Genomic DNA, 20,552 nt, shown 5'->3' with positions numbered 1-20,552 from the left:
TTTGAGAGACGTTTTTACACAAACCTGTGAAAAATCAATGAAATTGACCAAATGATCCCAGACGTACTGTAGGTAAACATTTAGGCTGAAAGCAAACCGGTGATATTCCTCATTTGTTTCGGTTGTTGGTGCACTTTGGGTTCCATTAAACAAGACTAAACACACAGCTGAAGTCTGGTCGCTTCACATGTGTATTTGCATTCGCTACATCTGTATTTTCATCATTTAAAAAAAAAACACTTAGATCTAAAGTACAAAGGACAAGAACATCTAGCACGTGAGAGGGAATATGAATAATGAAGAAGTAGGACTCAGCTGAAAATTGTGTGTTAATCTTAAATTGTGTTAAATACGGTTACAAAAAGAGTCCCGCGAAAACGGTGAGCGAAAGGACCGACACTAAAATGTGTTCATTTACAGAGTGCAATCACAGCATCTTACAAAATGTTTTAACAGACCCAACGCCGTCGCTGTCAAAATGTATTCTCCGATATCAGCTCATCCCGAAAGAACTGGATGCCGGCTTCAATCGAAAAGCAAAAAATAAAAAATACACCGGCTTCCTCAGTCATTGTAAAGACATTTCTTCTCTGTTTTAATCGTGTTAAGGTTGACATCATACTGAAAAGATTAAAAACGTCTGTCCTGTATTAAAACAGCCGTGTCTCAGACGGCTGGTCAAGTAAAAAGTCTGATCGTCTACAAACTGCAAATCGGAGCGAAATGAAAAACGAAGGATTTGAATTGACCAGAGGAGAGCAACACGTCCATCAATATCAGTCGGAGGCCTGGTTGGCCCGTGAGGCCCGTCTGTAACGAGTCCAGCGTTCGGCGCTGCTGCTCATGGGTCCACGGCAGGGATGGTGCTGACCTTGTTGTTCCTGCTGATGCGGCGTTCGGGCCGCGGCCTGGGCAGCTTGGTCTGGATCAGCTCCTCGGGCGTGTTCCCCAGCGGGGGCAGCAGCCTTTTCTTGCTGTTCCTGGTTTCCGGTAACCACTGAGGGGGCAGCTCGAACGGCCCGAAGCCGAACTGCGGCGAGTCCTCCGCCTCGGTGGGCGTGGCGGGCGCCACCTGCGACGAGGAGGCGTAGGCGCACGCGTGCGCCGGGGAGGCCCGGGGTGCGGCCGCCGAAGCGGGAGGCTCCTTCGTGATGATGAGCCCCCCTCCCGTTCCCTGCAGAGGCTCTTTGTTCGGAACCACGTCGCTTCTGAGGCTCCCGAGCCTCGACCGGCTCTTCTGGTCTTCTCTGGGCGCCGAGCAGCTTCCTGGTCGTTGAGGAGGAATCTCGTTCTCTACGTCCTCCTCCTCCTCTTCCTCCTCGGAGGGTTTGAAGATCTGCTGCTGGCCGATGTTGAACATCTCCAGGAGCTGGCTCCCGGAGCGCCCGGCTGCCTCCAGCCCCGCGGGCTCTCCGATCGCCCCCTCCGTCCCCAGGGAGGCCAGGCCTCCCGTGGTCACCACGTTGCGGCGGCTGTAGCGTCTGTGCAGCCGTGCCAGCAGGTCCAGCCAGCTGTGGCGCGCCGAGCGGTTGACAGTCAGGAACAAGAGCGGGTTGGTGAGCAGGGAGATCTTGGGCAGCCACAGGGCCGTGAGGTACAAGGAGACCGGCAGATTCTCAGTCTCCGCTAAAACAGTGCGGTAAACCACCAAGGCGCCGTAGGGGGCGCTGCAGGCGGAGAAGGCCAGCACCACCGCCAGGAGCGTGGCGTGCAGTTCCGCTTCCCTCTGAGACACGTACGGGATGGAGATGCTGTTCTGCGGCGTCCGCAGCGCCGCGATGATCACCTTCTTCTTCTGGCTGGCGCTGAGCGCCCTGCGGATCAGCAGCATGAAGAGGAAGACCAGCGCCAGGGGCAGGACCACCGTGGTCAGGTTGTAGATCAGCACGTACGCCACGTGGCCCAGGGAGCGGGCGTGGTCGGCGGAGCAGGACGAGGTCACGTACACGTCCGTCACGTTGGTCACGGCGAACACGGGGAAGCTGGCCACGGCGGCGTGGACCCAGATGTAGATGACCAGGTCTCGAGATCTGGCGTCCGAGATTTTCCTCTCCAGTGGATACAGCACCGAGTAGTACCTGCAGACAGCAGCACGGCAGAACCTCAGCTCCACGGCTCCAGCATTCAGGTAGTTTAAAATGAAATACAGATAAACGACAGCACAGAAACCTGAAGACGGCTCATTCATCCCACAGCCTCTAATCTCATTTGCACACATCTGTTTCTGCCACGTGGGATAAACTTCATACTATGTCATGGTTATAATATGATATTAGAGACACAGACTTAGATGAGCACATCGCGTATAAATACTGGATGAAGGGTTCTGCTTTCGGGAAATCAAATCTTATATGTGAGATACAGATGTGCAATACACTGGCAACCTGGACAGGATGAGCCTCGGCTCTGTCAAACGGAGTCCTAATTATAATGATCCATATGAAGGAATAAGTCATATCAGTAATGATAATCTGAATTGTACTTATGAGATGTTGTATTTATAAAGAAAATTTACATAAAAAGTGAGGTGAAATCTTAACAATTTACTTTTTTAATTGAGGTAAGACTAATTGTAATTGGATGTGAACCAGGCTTCTGCTTAAATGGCCTTGTTATGTAACAGATTAATATGATGCGTTTTCTCATCTGTAATAAAAATGCGTCTTGAGGACATCAACAAAGTAAAAGATCAATAACAAATCAGCTCCTCAAAAGACCTATTTCAGTGGTATTAATAAAAACCCGTCTCATATGAAGATATTTGTCAGAGTGATAATTGCTCCATTAATCTGTGGTGTGATGATTGATTCAGAGGTAAAAGTGTGCGTTGTTTCATGTAGCTTCACACAGCACTGCATCACAGACAATAGTGAGCAGAGTGTTTCAAATCCTTCTGTTGTCCTGTGATGATAAACAAATCACAGGAGGGAGTTATTGTTTCCGAAGACCGCCGCCGCCGCTCTGCCACTTTATGAGCGTGTGTGCATGAGCCCGCAGCATCAGCCTGCCTGTGTAACCACAGCCTTGATTACCCTTCTAGAGAATAAATAATTCATTGGTTTGATATAATTCTGACTGTACTGGTTGCTATGGAGGCAACAGAGTCTTTGAGGGAGTAAAACCAGGGTACAGACGAGGCAGCATCAGTGGAAAATCGGACTATAATCATGAAAAAAATCCCATCTTTACATCTAAATCTAAATCATTTATGATAAATATCCCTAAATGGAATTTACTCATAGTGCTCTTCCACTTATTTAACAGCTTCTGAAGCACTTTACGTGTTAGTCACAGTCACACAGCAATTTCCCATGCAGGGTGCTCAATCCGTCCACTGGAAGCAGTTTGGGATTCAGCATCTTGCTCAAGGGCACTTCAACATATGGACAGATGGGAGATTAAACCTGGAACCTTCCAAATGAGATACAACCCACTATACCAGCTGAGCCACGGTCATGGTTAAAAGCTTTACTGTGAACATTCATGATCATGTGGGTTTCCTTATTATGACCGTCAAGCTAATTAAAATTATTAAAATATTGCAGAATTGAACTCTGGTTCCGTAATGCAAAGCACTGCCTAAATGTTCTTTTGCACATGATTCATTGTATCGTGTGTTTTCTTTAAACACATTAAGCTTTTTATTGAAAGAAAATGTAAAAATTAAACAGCCCAATTCAGGCAAAATAGAAATTCTACCTATTGAGATATTTGCACTGGTAAAACAATAATTCAGACAAACATCTCTTTTTAAAGCTACTTCATCAAAATGTTTCTAGAACCACGTTTTCAATGGTTGCCTTTGTGATTTTTACTGCACTGTGTTTTAATTTAAGTCTGTAATATAGTGCAATTATGAAATTCAGAGAGCTTTTTCTTCCCGTTGACTGTATCACACAAAGTATATAGAGAGATTACCAAGTGGAAAAGAAGCTGGATGCTTTTTGTATTGAAATAAAGGTAAAAAAAAAAAAATATTCGAGTGAAACTATAGCTGATATTTTTCCCAAACATTCAAGAGCTGTGTTTCTGTGTTTCTAACAATGGAGCAGTAGTCAATAGTAATACCCTTGATATTTGCGACAAAAGCAACATAACAATGGGAATTGCTGTTTTAATTATTTTCTGGCCAATACAGCCAAAAAAACAAATTAGTTACAACAAAACTAGCTTGGAAAACACTTTTTGAAAGGACACGATGAGCATACTTCTTTAGTGTGTGTTTGTGTGTGTGTGTGAGAAGAAGAGAGACTACGTGGGCAGCAGTCATTTCAGCATTTAGTGCTGCAGGGCGCCTGGGCCTCGTGCTCCATCGATTGCAGTCCTCCACCTCCTCTGATCCTCTCTACGGGGTGTAGATGAAGACTGAAAAAGTCTCTTTTTCCTTTCACAAAAAAAAAAAAAAAAAAAAAAAAATCTCAGCAGCTGCACATGTGCTCCGAGGCTCACCGTGAGAGAATTGGCTGACTCAGCCATGCTATGTATTGATAGAATGATCCAAAGCATTGATCAATTGATTTACGATCCAATTCTCTAAAGTGGTCCTGCCAAACACAGCCAAGTGAGTGGGAGGCGCCTGTTGGCCTTTTTCAAACACATATTTCAAAGTCAGCGGTTGTGGCTGCTCCCCTGAAGTGAGCAAAACACAAAACATCACTCGTTCTACTCCAGGACACAACGGCCCTCGTGGTTGCTGTCCTCTTTATTTCAGCACCGAATTTAATTTCGAGTGTAAGCCGTAATCATCCCTGAAATAAAAATATTATTCCTGTCTGCGTCGCCCAAAGTGTGCGAACAGAGAAAAGGGTTTCATGAGGGCCGACCTGTCGAGGGCGATGGCGCTGAAGCTGAGCACGGTGACCGAGCAGAAGAGCTTGTGCAGGAACTTGAGGGCCTTGCAGAGCAGCAGCGTGTGGAGCCACCAGCAGCAGCGGGGGTTCGCCCCCAGCGCCACGTCGAAGGGGACGCACACCAGGCCGGCGCAGATCCCCGAGCACGCCAGGTTCTTGACGAAGCGGTTGGTCACCGACTTGAAGACGTTGGTGCAGCAGGTGCACCAGATCACCGTGGCGTTCCCTGAGAGAGCAGAGAAAGACGATCGGGTCAGACATGCAGAGGGGAGCTTCCAAAGAAACCGAGACTTCTGAGTCACAAGTACATGGTGTAGTAAATAGTAAAAATGTGTAACACATAGTTTTCCAAGCCATGTGAACTTGTAAGGTTAGTTTCAGGCAACTTTGAGAAGTTGTCACAGATCGGGTGGATTAAAACGTTCTCACATGCTTCTTATAATCCCAGTCTGACGCACTAATGTGGAGATCAGGGCTCTTTACCAGTGCGGCTGCATGTTTCGGGCAGATCAAATCCCTCCCTGATTGCACAGCTTGACGTACAACACTAAATACGTGACCTCATGGTGTTAATTTGAGTCCATTTAAAGTTCAAGTACACTTATATTTATATGTGATTTCAAATTAAGAATGCTTTTAATTTCATTAATGTAAATAATGGGTCCCTTTAAAACTTTTCATTGTGCATTCACATGAAGCAAAGCTTTTCTTTTTTTATGTCTGACCTGTGTTTTAACTTATACAAACAGCATCTAACTCTTGAATGCTTGAAGCAAAGTAAAAAATAAACCAAAAGATTTAAACACTTATAATTAAATTGTGTATTTTTCTGTCTTGTTCTTTTTTTTACCCTTTTTTAATCTATATTGGATATATCAAGAACACTATTAAGCACTGCATGAAAAAAAAAACTGGAAAATTCAGCCTGAAAATCAAATCAAGACATAACCACAGAATCAAATGTAATATTATAATACAATTGAACTTGTTACGTTAAAGAGAATATGACATCGAGGATCTTTAATAATAGCGTGGCTTTAAAGGTGTTTAAGAGGGAAGATGCTGCTGAGGCAGCAGGAGCTCCACAGCTCGCTCTAACGGCAGAAGCTCCGTCTCTTTCAGTTTTCCTGCGTGTTGTGAGGACTGTCAGCAGGATGCTGCTGCCTGAGGACCTGATGTTACACAGAGCATGCTGCGTCTCACCGACGCAACAGCAGCCAAAAACAATTCAGAGTTCAATGATTACACACTTTATTTTTTCTCTCTCTCTCTCTCTCTGCTGACTGAGTTCAATACTTTCTTGCAGTAGAAAATGTAGATTTGGATCAACGTCAAAAAAAAGAAGATGAACAGATCATTGTCGAACAGATTTGCTCCTGCGCATGAGGGACGGTGTGTACTTGCAAAGACATGATGGAAGAGCAATGTGCTCATTCAGGTGTCTTGGCAAGTGGAAAAAAAAAATCCAGAATCCCACCTTACAGTGGGTTTAGAAGACAGATACAATCACTGAAAGTGCTAAAAGAAGATATTTCCATCACAAATGTAAGATGTTTTGATTTCTCAGCAGTGTAAAAAGAAGAAACCTTGTAGGAAAACACAATCTTATCTTCAGAACTATACTAAATTTACACCAAGATGACAGTAAAGGTTAACAATTCCAGTAAAAACGGTGTTCTTCATTCTACCTGAGGCACGCGGATGTCAGGTCAGAGAGGGCCAAGGTGATACCAGCTCCTTCAGAAGTAATTACCAGTGGAGTGTTAGCTGTGCTCCCATTGTCAAAAACAGAGTAATCTGTCTTTTGGGAAGAACAAAGCCATTTTGTCGCGAGGTTATTATTTTCTGATCTCTCCAATTCTTGACAAACAAAAGTGCCTCTGCCAGTCAGAGAGACACAGACACTCATCTTCAGCCAACATTAAATAAATACACAGTTAATGTTTAAAATGCTTTTTTTTTTTTGAAAAAAAAAATTCCCACACAATTAAAGCCAAGCTGTGTGTTTTATTTACTTTAAGTGTTACTGCAGGAGTCCTTCCAGTATGAAGTGGTGAATAATTAAACATTTTTCGCCTCTTCGCTCTGGGAGGTTTGTGGTTTATGATGAAATTCACAGAAAATTCAGTGTTTCAAAGGCAGAAACAGATATAGGGAAATATTTGAGGAACATGTCATTTTATTTCAGCTTATGTAAACTGTCATATTCAAGGATTCAAGGATTATTTATTGTCATACCTGCACATGTAATTAATGCATTTTCATCAGTGAGGATGGAAATGCAGAGCAAATTTTTTTCCAATTTCATGTTTCATTGCAACACTTACAACGGGGGAGTTGACTGAAGACTAACAGTAATCGATTACTGATGCTCATTAACTCTAGAAATGATACATACACTGTGCAACTGTAAAGACAAACAATTCCAATCACGACGAGTGGTCAACGCTGACGATCGATCGATCGAATGCAAACCAAGGCCTCCTGTGTCAAACATGATTCCGCTGACCCTGACCTTTACAGAGGTTTCTTCAGCGGAATAACCAAAGCAACAATCCATATACGAAACGCTGGGCTTTTGCTCCTGCTGTTTACAAAGCAAGATGACTACGATCGATACAAGGAAAATTTTAGAGCGGAGAATTTTTAGTCCACTATTTGTAAAGCGACACTGAAATTCACGTGCTAACATACACTGCTCTGAACGATGATGAATTTCAGTCGATAGCAAAATACAGGAAGAAATAGTAACATAATATTATTAAGTATTATCGAGATAGGCATTTTTTAATCATATTTCTTGTACTAGCATAATCATCACTGTGTTTGGCCCTTTTTCATTTCAGTATAAGGGCTGATAGTGCCAGTCAGTGCATTTGCTTGATGCATTTATCTCAAGAAATGGCTAAAATATCTGTGAAAATGTGTAAAATATGGAAAAAATAAAAGAAAATGTGAATTAAAAGTGACTGTTCAGCTATCTATTATTTTCACATACTTGCAGGTCATACATTTTTCTGTTTTCTTAATTCATATGCTATCTTTAAGGAGAACATCAGCCCATTTAAATAATTTTTAAAGGTAAAATCTGCTTGATTTTTGTTATTTTTACACCACTTTCCGAGAGGCCCGATTGTATGTTTGGAATATAATGGTGGATTCCTATTTTTGAAGTACAGAAATATCTTTTACCAGCCGTATATAATTCTAATCTTCAATTCATTCATATTTTTAATGAGTACAGATCACCAGAAAGATATTGTAATTGAATGAAAGAAACTAGATTAATAAAGAAATCTGAAGAAACCTAAAATAGAGTGGTCCATTCAAGCTTAGCAACTGTAGAAAATGTGAAATCACTCAACAGTGCCTTACTAATGGTCTCCCCATTGATAATAAATCAGTGTAAATACTGTAATTAGTCCAGCGTGAGCGGGGCTCTAACAGGGGACGTGTGGAGGGCTAACTATAGCTCAGCTCCAGTGGTGTGATGTGACACCCTGTCGGTCTCTGCAAAAAGAAGTGCTGCAAGTGAGATCGCACTTCCAGCACAATGCGCTCATATTAGAGAAAAACAGCAAGTTCTGTTTAATTTACGAGGAACTCCCACCTGGGTGAAAACGCAGGCTGCGACTAATAAAATACGGTGACTTAACGCAAGACAGCAGTGCGACCTCTCGTCTTTTATTGTACGAGCGTGCAATGTTGCCGAAAACCTCTTTGTCCTTCCGGGCTTCCAATGCTCAGGTGGTGCTTCAGGAACACCTTGGCAACTGTAGAAAGAGCAGCAAACAGGGAGAAAAGAGCAACCGTAATAGCTTTTTTTTCTTTTCTTTTTTTTGCACTTAACAAATTGCAGCGTACCTAAAGATAGCACCGTGACAGAAAAGGAAAAAGGCCAGAGTCTTTAAAAAAAAAAAAAAAAATGCTTTTTTTCTGCTTCCAATTGCATCGTCTCATCTGCGGCTAGGCGCTAATGAGCTGTTGTTTCTGGTTCAGGCCGTCAGGAACAAGGTATGTGCAGGTGTCTAAACATAGAAACAAGCGCTGTTAGAGGCATTAACACGCGTAACAGCTTTTCAGGCACATCACGGCGGTGTTGAAAGTGCCGGTACTTTTTGTCCGGGGGTGTTTTCGAGAGAGCCAGCAGCCTCACAGGCCTGATCACCATAGTTGAAAATGTCAACCGCTGCCAAGCAAGTTATGACACGTTAATCAGATTTACAGCATAAAACGCTGACCTGTGCTTTATCAGGGCCGGCCGGGTCATTTCCTTCGCTTACTGCTGGGAATGTCACAAGACTGAAAACATGAAAGAGAGTGAGTTTTAGCAAGTTTCACATGTTGGAAAGTGTCATGACGGATGTCGGAGGCGAAGGGCCACAAAGAGGCGTCCAACATGTCTGATATTCGTAAAGAAAAACGAGCTTTACAACCACAACAAATGTGATTTTCACTACTTAGGGGGGAAGAAAATGCAGTTTTGAGCATATGATAGACATCCCCCACAGCTTCTAGTGAACACTGCTTGTTGCCTGAGTGAGAGTTTTCATGTTAATGTGCAATATGAATAACAGAATTTCACAAGTCATCTGGGTTTGCCCTGCGGTTTCTTTTCTCCTTGTACATCAAATATGAATGATGATGATGAATAATTACTCTCTCTCAAATTCCATATGAATGTTTGTAAATCTAAGTTGTTTCAGTGCGGATGAGATATACGTTAGCTGGCCTGAGCTACTTGTACCTGTCATTGTAAAATAAACCACGGCGATATAAATGACCCCCGCCATAGTAATAAGGTCGACAGTCATGTGAGGAGCTTTGTCGACAGTGAAAAGGGAACAATAAGGGATAAGGATGAATAATTTGCTTTATTTGATTTGACTTTCTTACTCTTAACACAGTTTAATATTAAAAATACCAGCTCTGTTTAAGGAGTGTTTAATTTTCCCTCATGAAAATAGAATATACAGTAGAAACGCTGTACTGATTTCTCTGTGTCACAACAGCGGCTCTGACCCTCTCCAGCGTGAACTCTGAAAGACCTCTGGGGGTGGCCGGCGGTATCTGACACGGCGACATTAGCAGCAGACCCTCTCAGTAATCCTGCACGCAGGAAGTCTTAGACGCCGCGGTTGAAATCACCACGGCTGACCACAGGCACCCCGCGAAGCCTCGCCTTTCCAGACGTGTTCCCACCCTGTCAAGCAGCCATAATGCATCCAAGTCTCTGTGGTTTAACACTCATTCTTCCCACAGCTGTCACCCGAAATGCACTCACTGGATGCTTTCTCAGGTACATCTGGAATGAGAACTTTCCTGAGAGCCACACTGCTTCTCCCAGCCAAACACCCTTTAAACCGTTCAGATGTCTTACAATCCTCAGTTCTCCTGTCCGTCCGAATCAAGCATGAACAAACCGCAGCAGACACACAGCTCGCTAATATGAACACAACAGAACACATCAGTCTAATTTCAGCTTCACTGCACTCCCTACCAGTTCATATTACAATTGATTTTAAGATTGTAGTTATTACTTTTGAGGCGAGGGAAGGGACTGACCTGAGGATAACCCAGTTTTACTCCATCTGAGCCAAAGCGTAACCTGAGGTCATTCGGCAGGTCTCAGTTATTGATGGCAGCGCTGGAAATCAGGGGTGACAAATCCCTTTCTGCGAGTGTCGTGCTGCTCGAAAATAACCTGCTGGAGGAAATTACGCCAGCCTCATTCCTGTTCTCTTTTATCTATATTAAAAACAAATGTTTATAGATAAATAATTATGAATCTGCTTTATTCTGTCCAAGTCAAGTTGGGTTTTTTGATGTCTTTATTCTGATTTCAGCTACATTGGGTTTCTTGGACCTTTTACAGGACAGTCATTGCAGTAATTCTTCTTGATTTACTATTATTCAATAATGCGATTCAACACCACTATAAACTACATCTAAATGTTTCCTATGTTAAACAAATGAATGCTTTTATTACAGCTTCAAGCAAAACTTATCAGTATTATCTTTTTCCAAAGCAGAATTTATGGCAAAACTGTTGTAATAGCCAAAATAGCAACAAGTTAAAGTCTACCTAATGAATTCACTGGATCATGCAAATGCAGTTTTTGGTGTATTTAACACCACTGACACAAAAATAAAGAGAACAAATGAGAATTTTGCTAAACCACCATCTTTAACATCCATTCACTCCATGTTTTCTTCACCCTGACACACTGTAGTGCACATGAGGTCGCATAGAGTCAAAGCAACAGTCATTTGGTCATTTTTTTTTTGCCACTTGTGGCATCAATTGCACGGCGTTTCATCATTGTACCTCATCAAAAAGCCCCAGCCGCTCACAAGAGACCTCAACAGAAACCGTCAGGGAAGGCTGGAGTGCATGTTTTCAGAGGGTGGGAGACGTGGCGGCACTGCCACACTTCTGACAAATAGCATGTTCATTCACAGAGCTGGTTTTAAGAGAGAGGGAGGAGAGGGTTAGGTTTGTGGCTGCTGATGAGATGGAAGAGATGTCAAAACCAGGATGAGGGTGAGCCTGATTTGCTCGTCCATCAATTCACACTGCTCCTTCCCCACTTCCATCATCATCAGCAGGAGCTGCCTGTATTTCTACCAGCAGCAGAGAAACGAATGAACTGAGTTCAAACCACTTGGGAAGACATTTTGATGGTAAAAGAAAGACCACATACAATGAAATGATATATCTGAATCCTTTCACCATCCATACTATGTAAATAAGCTGTGTTGACCAAAGGGACATGTTGACAGCGGATGTTCAGACTAAAGCCTGGAGGGACCAGCTGCCTGTCAGTGATGGTTTCAATTGTGGATGACAGCAAAATAATGAAACCATAGGGAATTTTAATTCAGCGTTCCACAGTTTTCCGAGCCTTAAACTGACTTGGTGTGCAACATCTCTTAAGACCTCCCATCCATCCATCCATCCATCCATCTGATACACTGGCTTTTCCCAGTTGAGGGTTCTTATACCAGCTCACTTTCACACCTGACAAGTTAACCTGAAATTGAAAACCCAGGACATGAAAAATAAATTCATAAATCAAAAGGAAATGCAGCCAACAGGAATTCAACTGAGACCAGAGAAGGAACCATAAATATTTATAATAGAGAACAAAAAAAAAAAGAACATATGATCAGGACAGATATCCAAATGGTTCCAAATCAGTGGAGAAGCTGCTTGCTAATTGTTCCAAACTGCCTCAGATATTTTAATCATTCTGGCACAAAGGATGTCCTCACTGAAAGGTCCCCATGACCCAGATTTTGGAGTCAAACTACAGAGGCTTCTGGAAAACAGAGGAGATACCGTGCATGTGTGATCAAACCACCCAAAAGCTGTGCACGGACCTTCATCTATTTAAGCCAGGATTTGCGTCCGGACTGCGGTTTCACCTACCGAGCAGTGACCCTATGAGGATGAGGACCTGGACGGCGGTGGTGAAGTCCCGGTAGGCTTGCTCCCGGGCGAGGTGCCGCTCCTGGTCCCGGCCGGCGACTCCACCGGGCGGGCTGCTGTCCCAGCGGGTCGACGGGCTGGAGGCGTTCAGCAGGTCCAGCAGGAGGGGGGCTGCTGTCAGGTTGGCCGCTCCGTCCCCCACCGTGGCTGCCCGGCTCCCTCTATCCATGTCGGATCCACACGGTGTTTTTTTTTTCCCTCTTTATTTCTTTCTTCTTCTTCTTTTTTTTTTATTTCAAGAAAGCAGGCGGATCGGAAGAGCCATACCTGACGGCTTTAAAAAACGGAAATCTTCATTTCATGCTGTAAATGAAGCTGCAGAGCGGGCATTGCTGCCTGCAGAGCCGGCTGCAGTTCTGTACATATGTCTGATTTTAAAAAAAAAAAAAAAAACAATAACATGTTCAATTAATCAAACACCAGCGCATAAGGAATAAAGAGAGACATAGGATGCATGCTCCATGATGCTCCGATGCGGACGCATGACCGGGATCCGTGCGCAGTGTGGCCGGACGCACGCAGCCCTCTGACACACAGGGCACTTCAAGCCACGCCGGCTGATTCCGGGAATGAAATGAAGCCTCCAGCACCGAGAACACCGGACCATCACCTCCCGTCGTCCAGAAAAAAAAAAAAAAAGAAAAGAAAACAATATTGTGGCTGACAGGCTTGTTACTCCTGCTGTCGCTGCCAATCGCACAGTCAGAGGCTGTTTATTGGTAGACTGGATGGTGTGGAGAGACTGCAAGTGAATATTTCACAGCATGAGGTGCAACAGTGAAGAGGAGAGCCCCTCCTCCTCCTCCTCCTCCTCCTCCTCCTCCTCCTCCTTCCTTGGAGTGCTAAGAAACTCCACTCAATCTTGTGAATGACAGTGGAGCCAAAAATACTCACTGATGATAAGTATTTGTCAGATTAGAGTCATAATTGTTATAAAAGACATCACATCAGATGGCAAATCATAATGTTGATCAGGAACAGAAGGGGGATATGAGGAGGCACATTCTGATGGTTTGTTTTCTCTCCATGGGTTTCCTCCTCTGGTTCACCTGCCCAGGACGTCCCCTGCCTTCACCCATAAACTGGCCCCAGCCGTATAAAGCAGAGGATGGCGGATTGCGTGAGGTGCCTCCTAGACCTATACATTGCCACCGTTGTGCTGTTCAGTCTGGACTCTCACCAGAGCATATCACATTCCTCTTTGGGTCGCTAGAAATACCAAAAAGAGGTGAGGGCATACCTTTGAAGAACAAAACAAACTCATTGTTGACTCTCATTTCAATAAGACAGAGAATAAGGAAATATATCCAAGCTGAAGCTTTGAATACCTTTTCAGTCCGAGGCTTGTGACAGGAGATGTACGTAGGTGAAACCTCATTACAGCGATGATGAATCATATTGATCTTAAGACTTGTCTGTGATTCAACACTCAGTTCAGCTGGAGGAGGAGATTTCTGTGTGTTGGTCTCATTAGAATCACACTCTTGTGTTTGACGTTAGATTTAATAATTTAAAAAAGAGTGAATCCGAAACATCAAAGTAAGTTCACTCCTCTTTGAATGAGACAAACAAATTATTTGAAGTGAAAAGCAAAATACCTTGGAAAAGTCGGTAGCAAAAGAAGATCAAGGTTCAATTCCAGACTTAGATGCCTTTCTGAGTTTGCATGTTCTTCCTGTGTGCACATTCTGCCGACTCTGTCCAAAGACACATTAAGCAAAACTGATGACTCTGAATCGGCCCAAATCCAACTGGCGCTGCCGGATAGTGGCATTCATAGAGCATTAAAGGTCAAGACCACCGTGATGGCAATGAGGGTGGGGATGAGCAGGCGTACACATTTCCCAGTAAAATCCAGTCCACAGATTCAAACCAGTGAACCTCTGGTCACAAGCTTGCTTCTCTTTGGCCGTCACTGCTCCCCATAAAGACAGTCATTCTGTATGCGCCGAGGGCCACTGGCCGTGTGGCGTGCCACATGCACGACACATTGGTCATGCATGCAACAACCAGTTGCATGTATGCACACTGTGCGTCGCTATAGGGTGCCGTGCCTGAACTGCCAAAACTCACTTAAAGTCCCCCAAGCTTTTAACCTGTCTATAGACATCAGTTCCAACCTGAATTTTAACTGTCGTTGACGTCTGTAGACGTAAATTACATTTTTCAGCGGGTGGAGCCATATGACAGTCTGGCAAGATGAGACCATGGATATTGCCCTACAGTCTCAACTTGTGCTTGTGCTTTTAGACTGATGGCAAAAATAATATACATAAAAGATTTTTTGAGTTCATCCCTCTGCAGTCAAGTACAAGTTATCTATTGCTGCTGCACTGAAACAGCGTCTTCAGATTTGAAGGTTATAGGGATGAATTTCTATTATATATCGGGTGCTCAGCAGCACCTTTCAGGCTTAACCAATGCTCAACAGAAGCAAGCTGAAGATGGAGCTCAGTTTCCTCTGCAGCAAGCTGCCGTGGATCTATTTCAGCTGGTTATGGAGAAAAATGTTGCAGTCTTTTCACAAACTGTCACTCTCCTAAAGGTTGTCCTCGCCACACACATGACCACAGCAGAAGCTGAGAGGTGCTTCTCAACCTTAAAAAGAATAAAAACCTTTCTCAGAAACACCAAGAGAGGCTGAATGCATTGGCCATGCTGTCCATGGAATAAGGACATTTTACCAAGATGACTGACTTTAATCAGAGTCAGAGAGAAATTTGATAGCCAGAAAGAAAGGAAGGCAATGTTGATGTTGAAGTAGAGAGTGATGGGGATGAGCTGATGATTGAAATCAACCCATGCGTGGCTTCCCCACCCCATATGTTTCACATTACAGAAGACAGTCCATGAGTAGATATCAGACAAACAACTCTCGATCTAGCAATCTATTTTATTAAACATTAGTGCCGTCTTTGTCAATTTCAACACGTCGTGTCTTTAATCATCACAAAATGACAATTATACTGCACTTCAGCTTTATTTCAATTGAAATGGTCTATTTATACAATTAGTAAGTAAAGAGCCCTTCATAAACAAAACAAACATATGTTCAAAACACTGGACACAGGAGAAGGAGACAACCTTCTCAATTTACATAAATTATCGCAGCTTATTCATTAAAATCGTACAATATGTTACACATTTGGAGACATTTCAGTCTGGAGCCTGGGATATTTACCCAGCAATCACAGTAGAAAAAGCACAAGTGTAATTAATAATGATGATGCCAGTTGCCGAGCTTCTGTTCTTGTGAAATACTTAAATGTTGGAAATAAGGATCGATGAGTGCACTTAGTGTAGAACAATCAAAAACAAAAGTACTCAAACACTATCTTTTCATGCCCTCTTGAACAATTGCATGCATTAAAAAGTACTGGTTGTGTATATCTCTAACAATCACTCAGTGATACTTGACAGACTTGATGCTGCATTGCTTGCTAAAGAGAGCTCTTGGGCCGCAAGTGGCTCTTGAAGAAAGCCTGGACTCTTTCCCACAGGTCCAGCTGAGCCTCAGAATGAGCTTTTGGCTCCCCACCAAATAATACAACACTCCCCACAGCTCCGTGAAACCCTGATGGACAGTAAGGCATGTGAGGGAACTCCAGAAAGTGTCCAGCTTTCGGGTAAGAAACCACCTGAAACGACTCCTTGCCATGATTTCTGAGGGTCGCAGCTGCCTGCTTGGTGAAAAAGGCGCTGTTCCAGTTGTGGTCGTCTTCGGCGACGGCAAACAGGAACTGGCAGGTGGCACGTTCAATCGGAATCAAAGACGCTCGGTTTTTTCCTGAGGTAGGATCTGCTAAGGCATCGCGTATATCTATCAGCCCAGAGTCTGTGAATTTCACATTTTCCATTTCAGCCTCGAGGGGAGGAAACACCATGTCTTGGTAATGCAAAGGAATCACGGTGTTTGCATTGCAGAAATTGATACAGACCGTTGCTGAGATCCCAGACAGAAAAGATGACATTGATAAAGCTATAGCACCACTGTGAGAGATGGATATGATGCCGATCCCGGGTCCTGCAACCTGAGCAGACAGGAGGACAGCGTGTTAATGATTTACTAGATTTTTGTTGTGGGGTTTCTTCATTGCAAACAATTCCTCAAAATGAGCATTTGACCACACACCACACAGACTTATAGGGTGAAATATTGGTATGTACACAAGTCGCTCATTCATCCTCAATCAGTCTCTGCTGTGATCCTTCATATGAATACCAGAATAAAGATCAAAAATTGAAATTAAGAGCTGTTCTGAAGAGGTCCAAACACAACTGTCAATGACTGTAAGTGAAATGGATTATGCAGCCTCTGCCTGGATTTTAGACCATCTTGGAAGTTCAGATTAAGACATTATTTGTCCATATTTTAGCCCAAACCACCATCAAAAAGTGGAAAAAATGTAAATCATGAAAGCCTGTTCAAGAGTCTAATCCCACAATTCATTACAAGATAGTTCATCATCATCAGTTTGCTTAATTTCAGTGTCATTTTCAAACATGTTAAATGTGACCAGGAACCAGGAACCAGGAAAAGGTTAATATTATTTTTCTGAATTTATCAGACAATCTCAATCATTGTATTCCGAGAGGAAACTTTAGCTGAAAATGAAACAAAAAAACTTGTATCTGTCCAAATACTCCATATAAAAAATAGTCTACATAGTTCATATCACTGCTTCAAAATCAACTTAAAAAAAGGTCAGATAGGCATTAAGCCATACCCAACTCTATTTAAGCCCGCTAAAACAACAGAACAAACATTTCAAATTACACTTTGATATTTTTCCTCAGATGTCTAATAATATTATTATTATCATTATTTCTGGTTGCACCTCAAATGCAATAAAAACGTTAATTTGATTAAAACTGTGAAAAACTCACATATTCAGTTAAAAAATAATAACTATATTTAATAAGACCTAGCACATTTGTGACCATAATAATCAGAACTGGAATTTTAAAATGTATTGCATGTTCTTCAATTTGGAGATTCTCATGTAAATACAGAACTGCAAGCTTAAAGATTTGCCAGCAGGTGGCAACACTGTCACAGTAAATACAAAGTATTTCTGCTGTATCCTGACTATGTCCTCATTTTCTATGTTTAAACAATGCATTATATATCTATAAGATACTGAACTGAGAACATGTGATTTGGCAGCTTTAATCTGAAAGACTAACCTCTGGTCGTGTCCTCAGATATGTTACGGCTTCTTCAAAGTACTCCAAATCTAAGTTTTCTGGGTGTTTTGGTAAATCTTGGTAGCGAAGATAGGCCAGTGCCAGGACAGCAAACCCTTTTCCTGCCAAGAGGCTGGCTCTGGGCTCTGAAAGACCTCCGCCAAAGGTGTACAAATCCACAATTCCTGGGAACGGACCCTTTCCTAAGCACATGATTGGAGAGAAACTTAGTTAAATGTTGATACAACTCTGATTTCTGAGCGTCAGTTCAATTAGGATATCACTTACCCGGTGGTATGAAGAGGACTCCACGTAATCTGCCCTCTTGCAGCGGTATTCTCTTCATTCCCTCAGTCATGTATCCTCTCTCGTTGGTTCCGGTTGCTAAGAGCTCGCCAGTCTCCCCGTTCAGGGCTTCTAGCTCCACCACAGTCGGGCTGAGGACAGTCTTCTTCTGGAGTTTACTGTGTGGTGTGTCTGGCGCCATGGACCAAAACAAACCCATTGGCTCCACACCCCTGTAGCTTCCCCCCAGAGAGGGTGACCGGCAGACATCGACCAGGCCAGCACCATCTGCTTTATACTGCGCAGACGCTCTGAAGACAACTCCTTTGTCGTCAACCAGTTTGGACCTCAGCTCCACTGGTCTATGAGGAGCGAGCCCCTCCACTTTTATCTGCACCAGTTTATCAAAGAGGCAACGAACGCTGGGGAGAATTTTCAGGCGGGCCTGAGAATACGCCATCTCAGCTGGTCAGGATGGGAACAGTGGCTCACTTTGTCTTTTGCCTTTGCTTTTATTGCTCTCTCTCTCTCCCTCTCTCTCTGGCAATGCACTGGTTTCACTGCATCTGCCAAAGAAATTGAGAAAAAAAAAAAAAGAACAATTGGTTTTACAATGAAAAAACCACATCTTTTTGATTTTCCATCAAATAATTTCATTCATTACAAAAAGAATTGGAGAAACAGTGTCAGTGATTGATTTTAAATACTGATCCATGCACACATTCTATATCTAATAACAGACAACCTACCAACCTAGCAAAACCAACAAATAATAGTGCACGCTGATGATCCCCTGGAAGTTGTAGCATTAAGTTAAGCAGCATTAGTGAAACATGCAATGTGCTACAATGCTGTGGAGCACTGGAATCACAATATTACTTGCAATGAATAAATAAACACGACAGTATACGAAGTTGATTTATTTGTACTCAGGACTTGTTTTTCCACATAACATAAAGTCTGCTGTTCCCACAAGGAACCGTTCAGAAGTGGGTCAGTTGGCGTCGTTGGTTTAAGGCGTGGGTTTCCGTCTCCTGGCTGTTGATATGTAGAAATGAAGTGAACTATGTTCCATTGTTGACACAAACTGGGGCAGTAGGCCTCCACTCGATTGGCCAAATAAGTTGACAGGTGGAACATAAAGGCAAAGTACATGTAAATATGTGTCATGCAGATCAGCCAGTCAGTTGACATTGTTGTGCTGGCATTGTGATGAACATGCTTTAATTATTCTTGCAAGCAAAAGCAGCAACAGGAAGGGATGCAGTCACACAAACACAAGGAAGGAGAAACCCCACTCACACACAGACTGAACATGCAAACTCCACAGAGACATGCCCCCAAATCCAGACTAGAACTAGGGATTGGATAAATGAGCAAATAATTTAAGATGTAATGACCTCATCTCTTCTATTTCCAATATCAATATTTTATAACAACACTGGTTATTTGGTCAATAGTGTAAACTATTGTTCGGCTATTTTCTTTCTATTTGGTTATTTGAATAGTCATTTCCTTCATGTCATACATTTTTAAAGAAAATCCCAAAAATCAACCTTAAAATAGAGGATTTATTTCAACTGCAAGTACTTTAGGCTATTCATGAAGAAACATTCACTAAATGAGAACAACTTGTAGAGTTGAAGGGTAGTTTTCTGTAGTTAGTGACTTTCCATTGATTAGGATACTTGTGTTGTAAATCCACAAAAGGCAAATAAGGTCAAGCCACTGCACAAACTGTTGGAACTGACCTTTCACCCAGATAAGAGCAACGAAGACACCATTCGAGGTCTTCAGTCTGTTTGAAAAGAGACGGGTAAATTACAAGACACTGGTTAAATTACATTTATGAATATCCTGACACTGACGGCATTCGATCGACTTGTTGCTGTAACTTAAGAAGGAAACGCTGTGAAGGTATGAAGGTGACGGGAAAGGGGTGTAGTAGGGGTGTATACAGGGACATGACAGCACAGTTCATCCAGGTAAAAGTAAACAGATAGCTTCTGAGCAGGTGGTAAACTACCAGCAATGTAAACATGAAAGTTAAATACAAAGTTTGCACCGGTTCAACCTGCAGATTAATGACAGCTAATATATGTGCAAGCTTGAACTGAACTGCGAGTTTTTTAAGACAATCTAAATCAATCATTCCTTATCATAGAGTATATGCATTACAAGTTTTTATAAAGACTCTATAAACTGTACCCTCCACAAAATTAATAACAATCCCAACAATCAGCGGCGCTCACCATACAGGAAGTGACCGGACGCAACCACTTTCACAGAGAAGGGGGGGGGGGGGGGGGGTGCGGAAGAGGAGTTTAACACCAACTTCTGTTGCTGTGTGTTTGTGCTGTGAGAGTATCACTTTTTTTCGCATGTAATATCAATATGTTGATTTATTAAAAGATATTTTTTACTCAAAAGTATGGCACTTTTTAAACAAAATGTAAACGAAAGTACCTATTTGCCCCTCCACGCAGTGCAACTGTCCATATTGTTGAAGGCGATCAGTCCAGTCCCAGATGAGTGTTTTAAAGTTGGCAATGCAACAAATATGATATGCAATTAATAATAGTAATTATTTAAAATTCATTATTGAAAAGGTATTTGAAATTATCGTAAATCACATACCCATACACACAGGTATTGAAGGAAAACAGCCACTAGGTGGCACCATTGTCTCTATTAGCCCTGGAAAAGGTTTCTTGTCTGGATTCTGTCATTTTCCATTA

The 20,552-nt window shown here is 42.7% G+C and overlaps 2 protein-coding genes across 4 annotated transcripts; both read right to left on the bottom strand.

The window, feature by feature from the left end:
- Window positions 1-841: 841 nt before the first annotated feature.
- gpr176 (G protein-coupled receptor 176) lies at window positions 842-12,511 on the bottom strand. The gene is made up of 3 exons (XM_030110162.1): window positions 12,283-12,511; window positions 4,824-5,076; window positions 842-2,078 (listed from the first exon to the last, which is right to left on the bottom strand). The coding sequence occupies exons 1-3, from the start codon at window positions 12,509-12,511 to the stop codon at window positions 842-844; spliced, it is 1,719 nt and encodes a 572-aa protein (XP_029966022.1).
- A 2,709-nt stretch (window positions 12,512-15,220) lies between these two features.
- LOC115402398 (acyl-coenzyme A thioesterase 1-like) lies at window positions 15,221-20,084 on the bottom strand. 3 transcript variants are annotated; one of them, XM_030110915.1, is made up of 5 exons: window positions 20,067-20,084; window positions 19,566-19,612; window positions 17,818-18,380; window positions 17,530-17,732; window positions 15,221-16,373 (listed from the first exon to the last, which is right to left on the bottom strand). In XM_030110915.1, exons 3-5 carry the CDS (start codon window positions 18,272-18,274, stop codon window positions 15,783-15,785), a joined length of 1,251 nt encoding a protein of 416 aa, XP_029966775.1. In that variant the 5' UTR covers window positions 18,275-18,380; window positions 19,566-19,612; window positions 20,067-20,084; the 3' UTR covers window positions 15,221-15,782. The 3 variants fall into 3 exon arrangements, with proteins under 3 accessions (XP_029966775.1, XP_029966773.1, XP_029966774.1); XM_030110913.1 differs by having other exon boundaries at window positions 20,023-20,079; XM_030110914.1 differs by lacking the exon at window positions 20,067-20,084 and having other exon boundaries at window positions 19,566-20,015.
- Window positions 20,085-20,552: the final 468 nt, after the last annotated feature.

The sequence above is a fragment of the Salarias fasciatus genome, chromosome 15 (assembly GCF_902148845.1).
Source record: "Salarias fasciatus chromosome 15, fSalaFa1.1, whole genome shotgun sequence".
NCBI lineage: Eukaryota > Metazoa > Chordata > Actinopteri > Blenniiformes > Blenniidae > Salarias > Salarias fasciatus.
The sequence above is the reverse complement of the archived record's forward strand: the minus strand, read 5'-3'. Positions and strand labels throughout refer to the sequence as shown.

Bases quoted from the DNA above. Each gene is read 5' to 3' on its own strand.
- LOC115402398 (XM_030110915.1), bottom strand. From the start codon at position 18,274: ATGGCGTATTCTCAGGCCCGCCTGAAAATTCTCCCCAGCGTTCGTTGC. The intron at 17,733-17,817 runs GTAAGTGATATC...TCATGTGCTTAG, and splicing joins AGTCCTCTTCATACCACCGG to GAAAGGGTCCGTTCCCAGGA. The intron at 16,374-17,529 runs GTTAGTCTTTCA...CTGTCTGCTCAG, and splicing joins ATCTGAGGACACGACCAGAG to GTTGCAGGACCCGGGATCGG.
- gpr176 (XM_030110162.1), bottom strand. From the start codon at position 12,511: ATGGATAGAGGGAGCCGGGCAGCCACGGTGGGGGACGGAGCGGCCAAC. The intron at 5,077-12,282 runs GTAGGTGAAACC...CTGCTCTCTCAG, and splicing joins CCTCATAGGGTCACTGCTCG to GGAACGCCACGGTGATCTGG. The intron at 2,079-4,823 runs GTCGGCCCTCAT...TGCTGTCTGCAG, and splicing joins AGCGCCATCGCCCTCGACAG to GTACTACTCGGTGCTGTATC.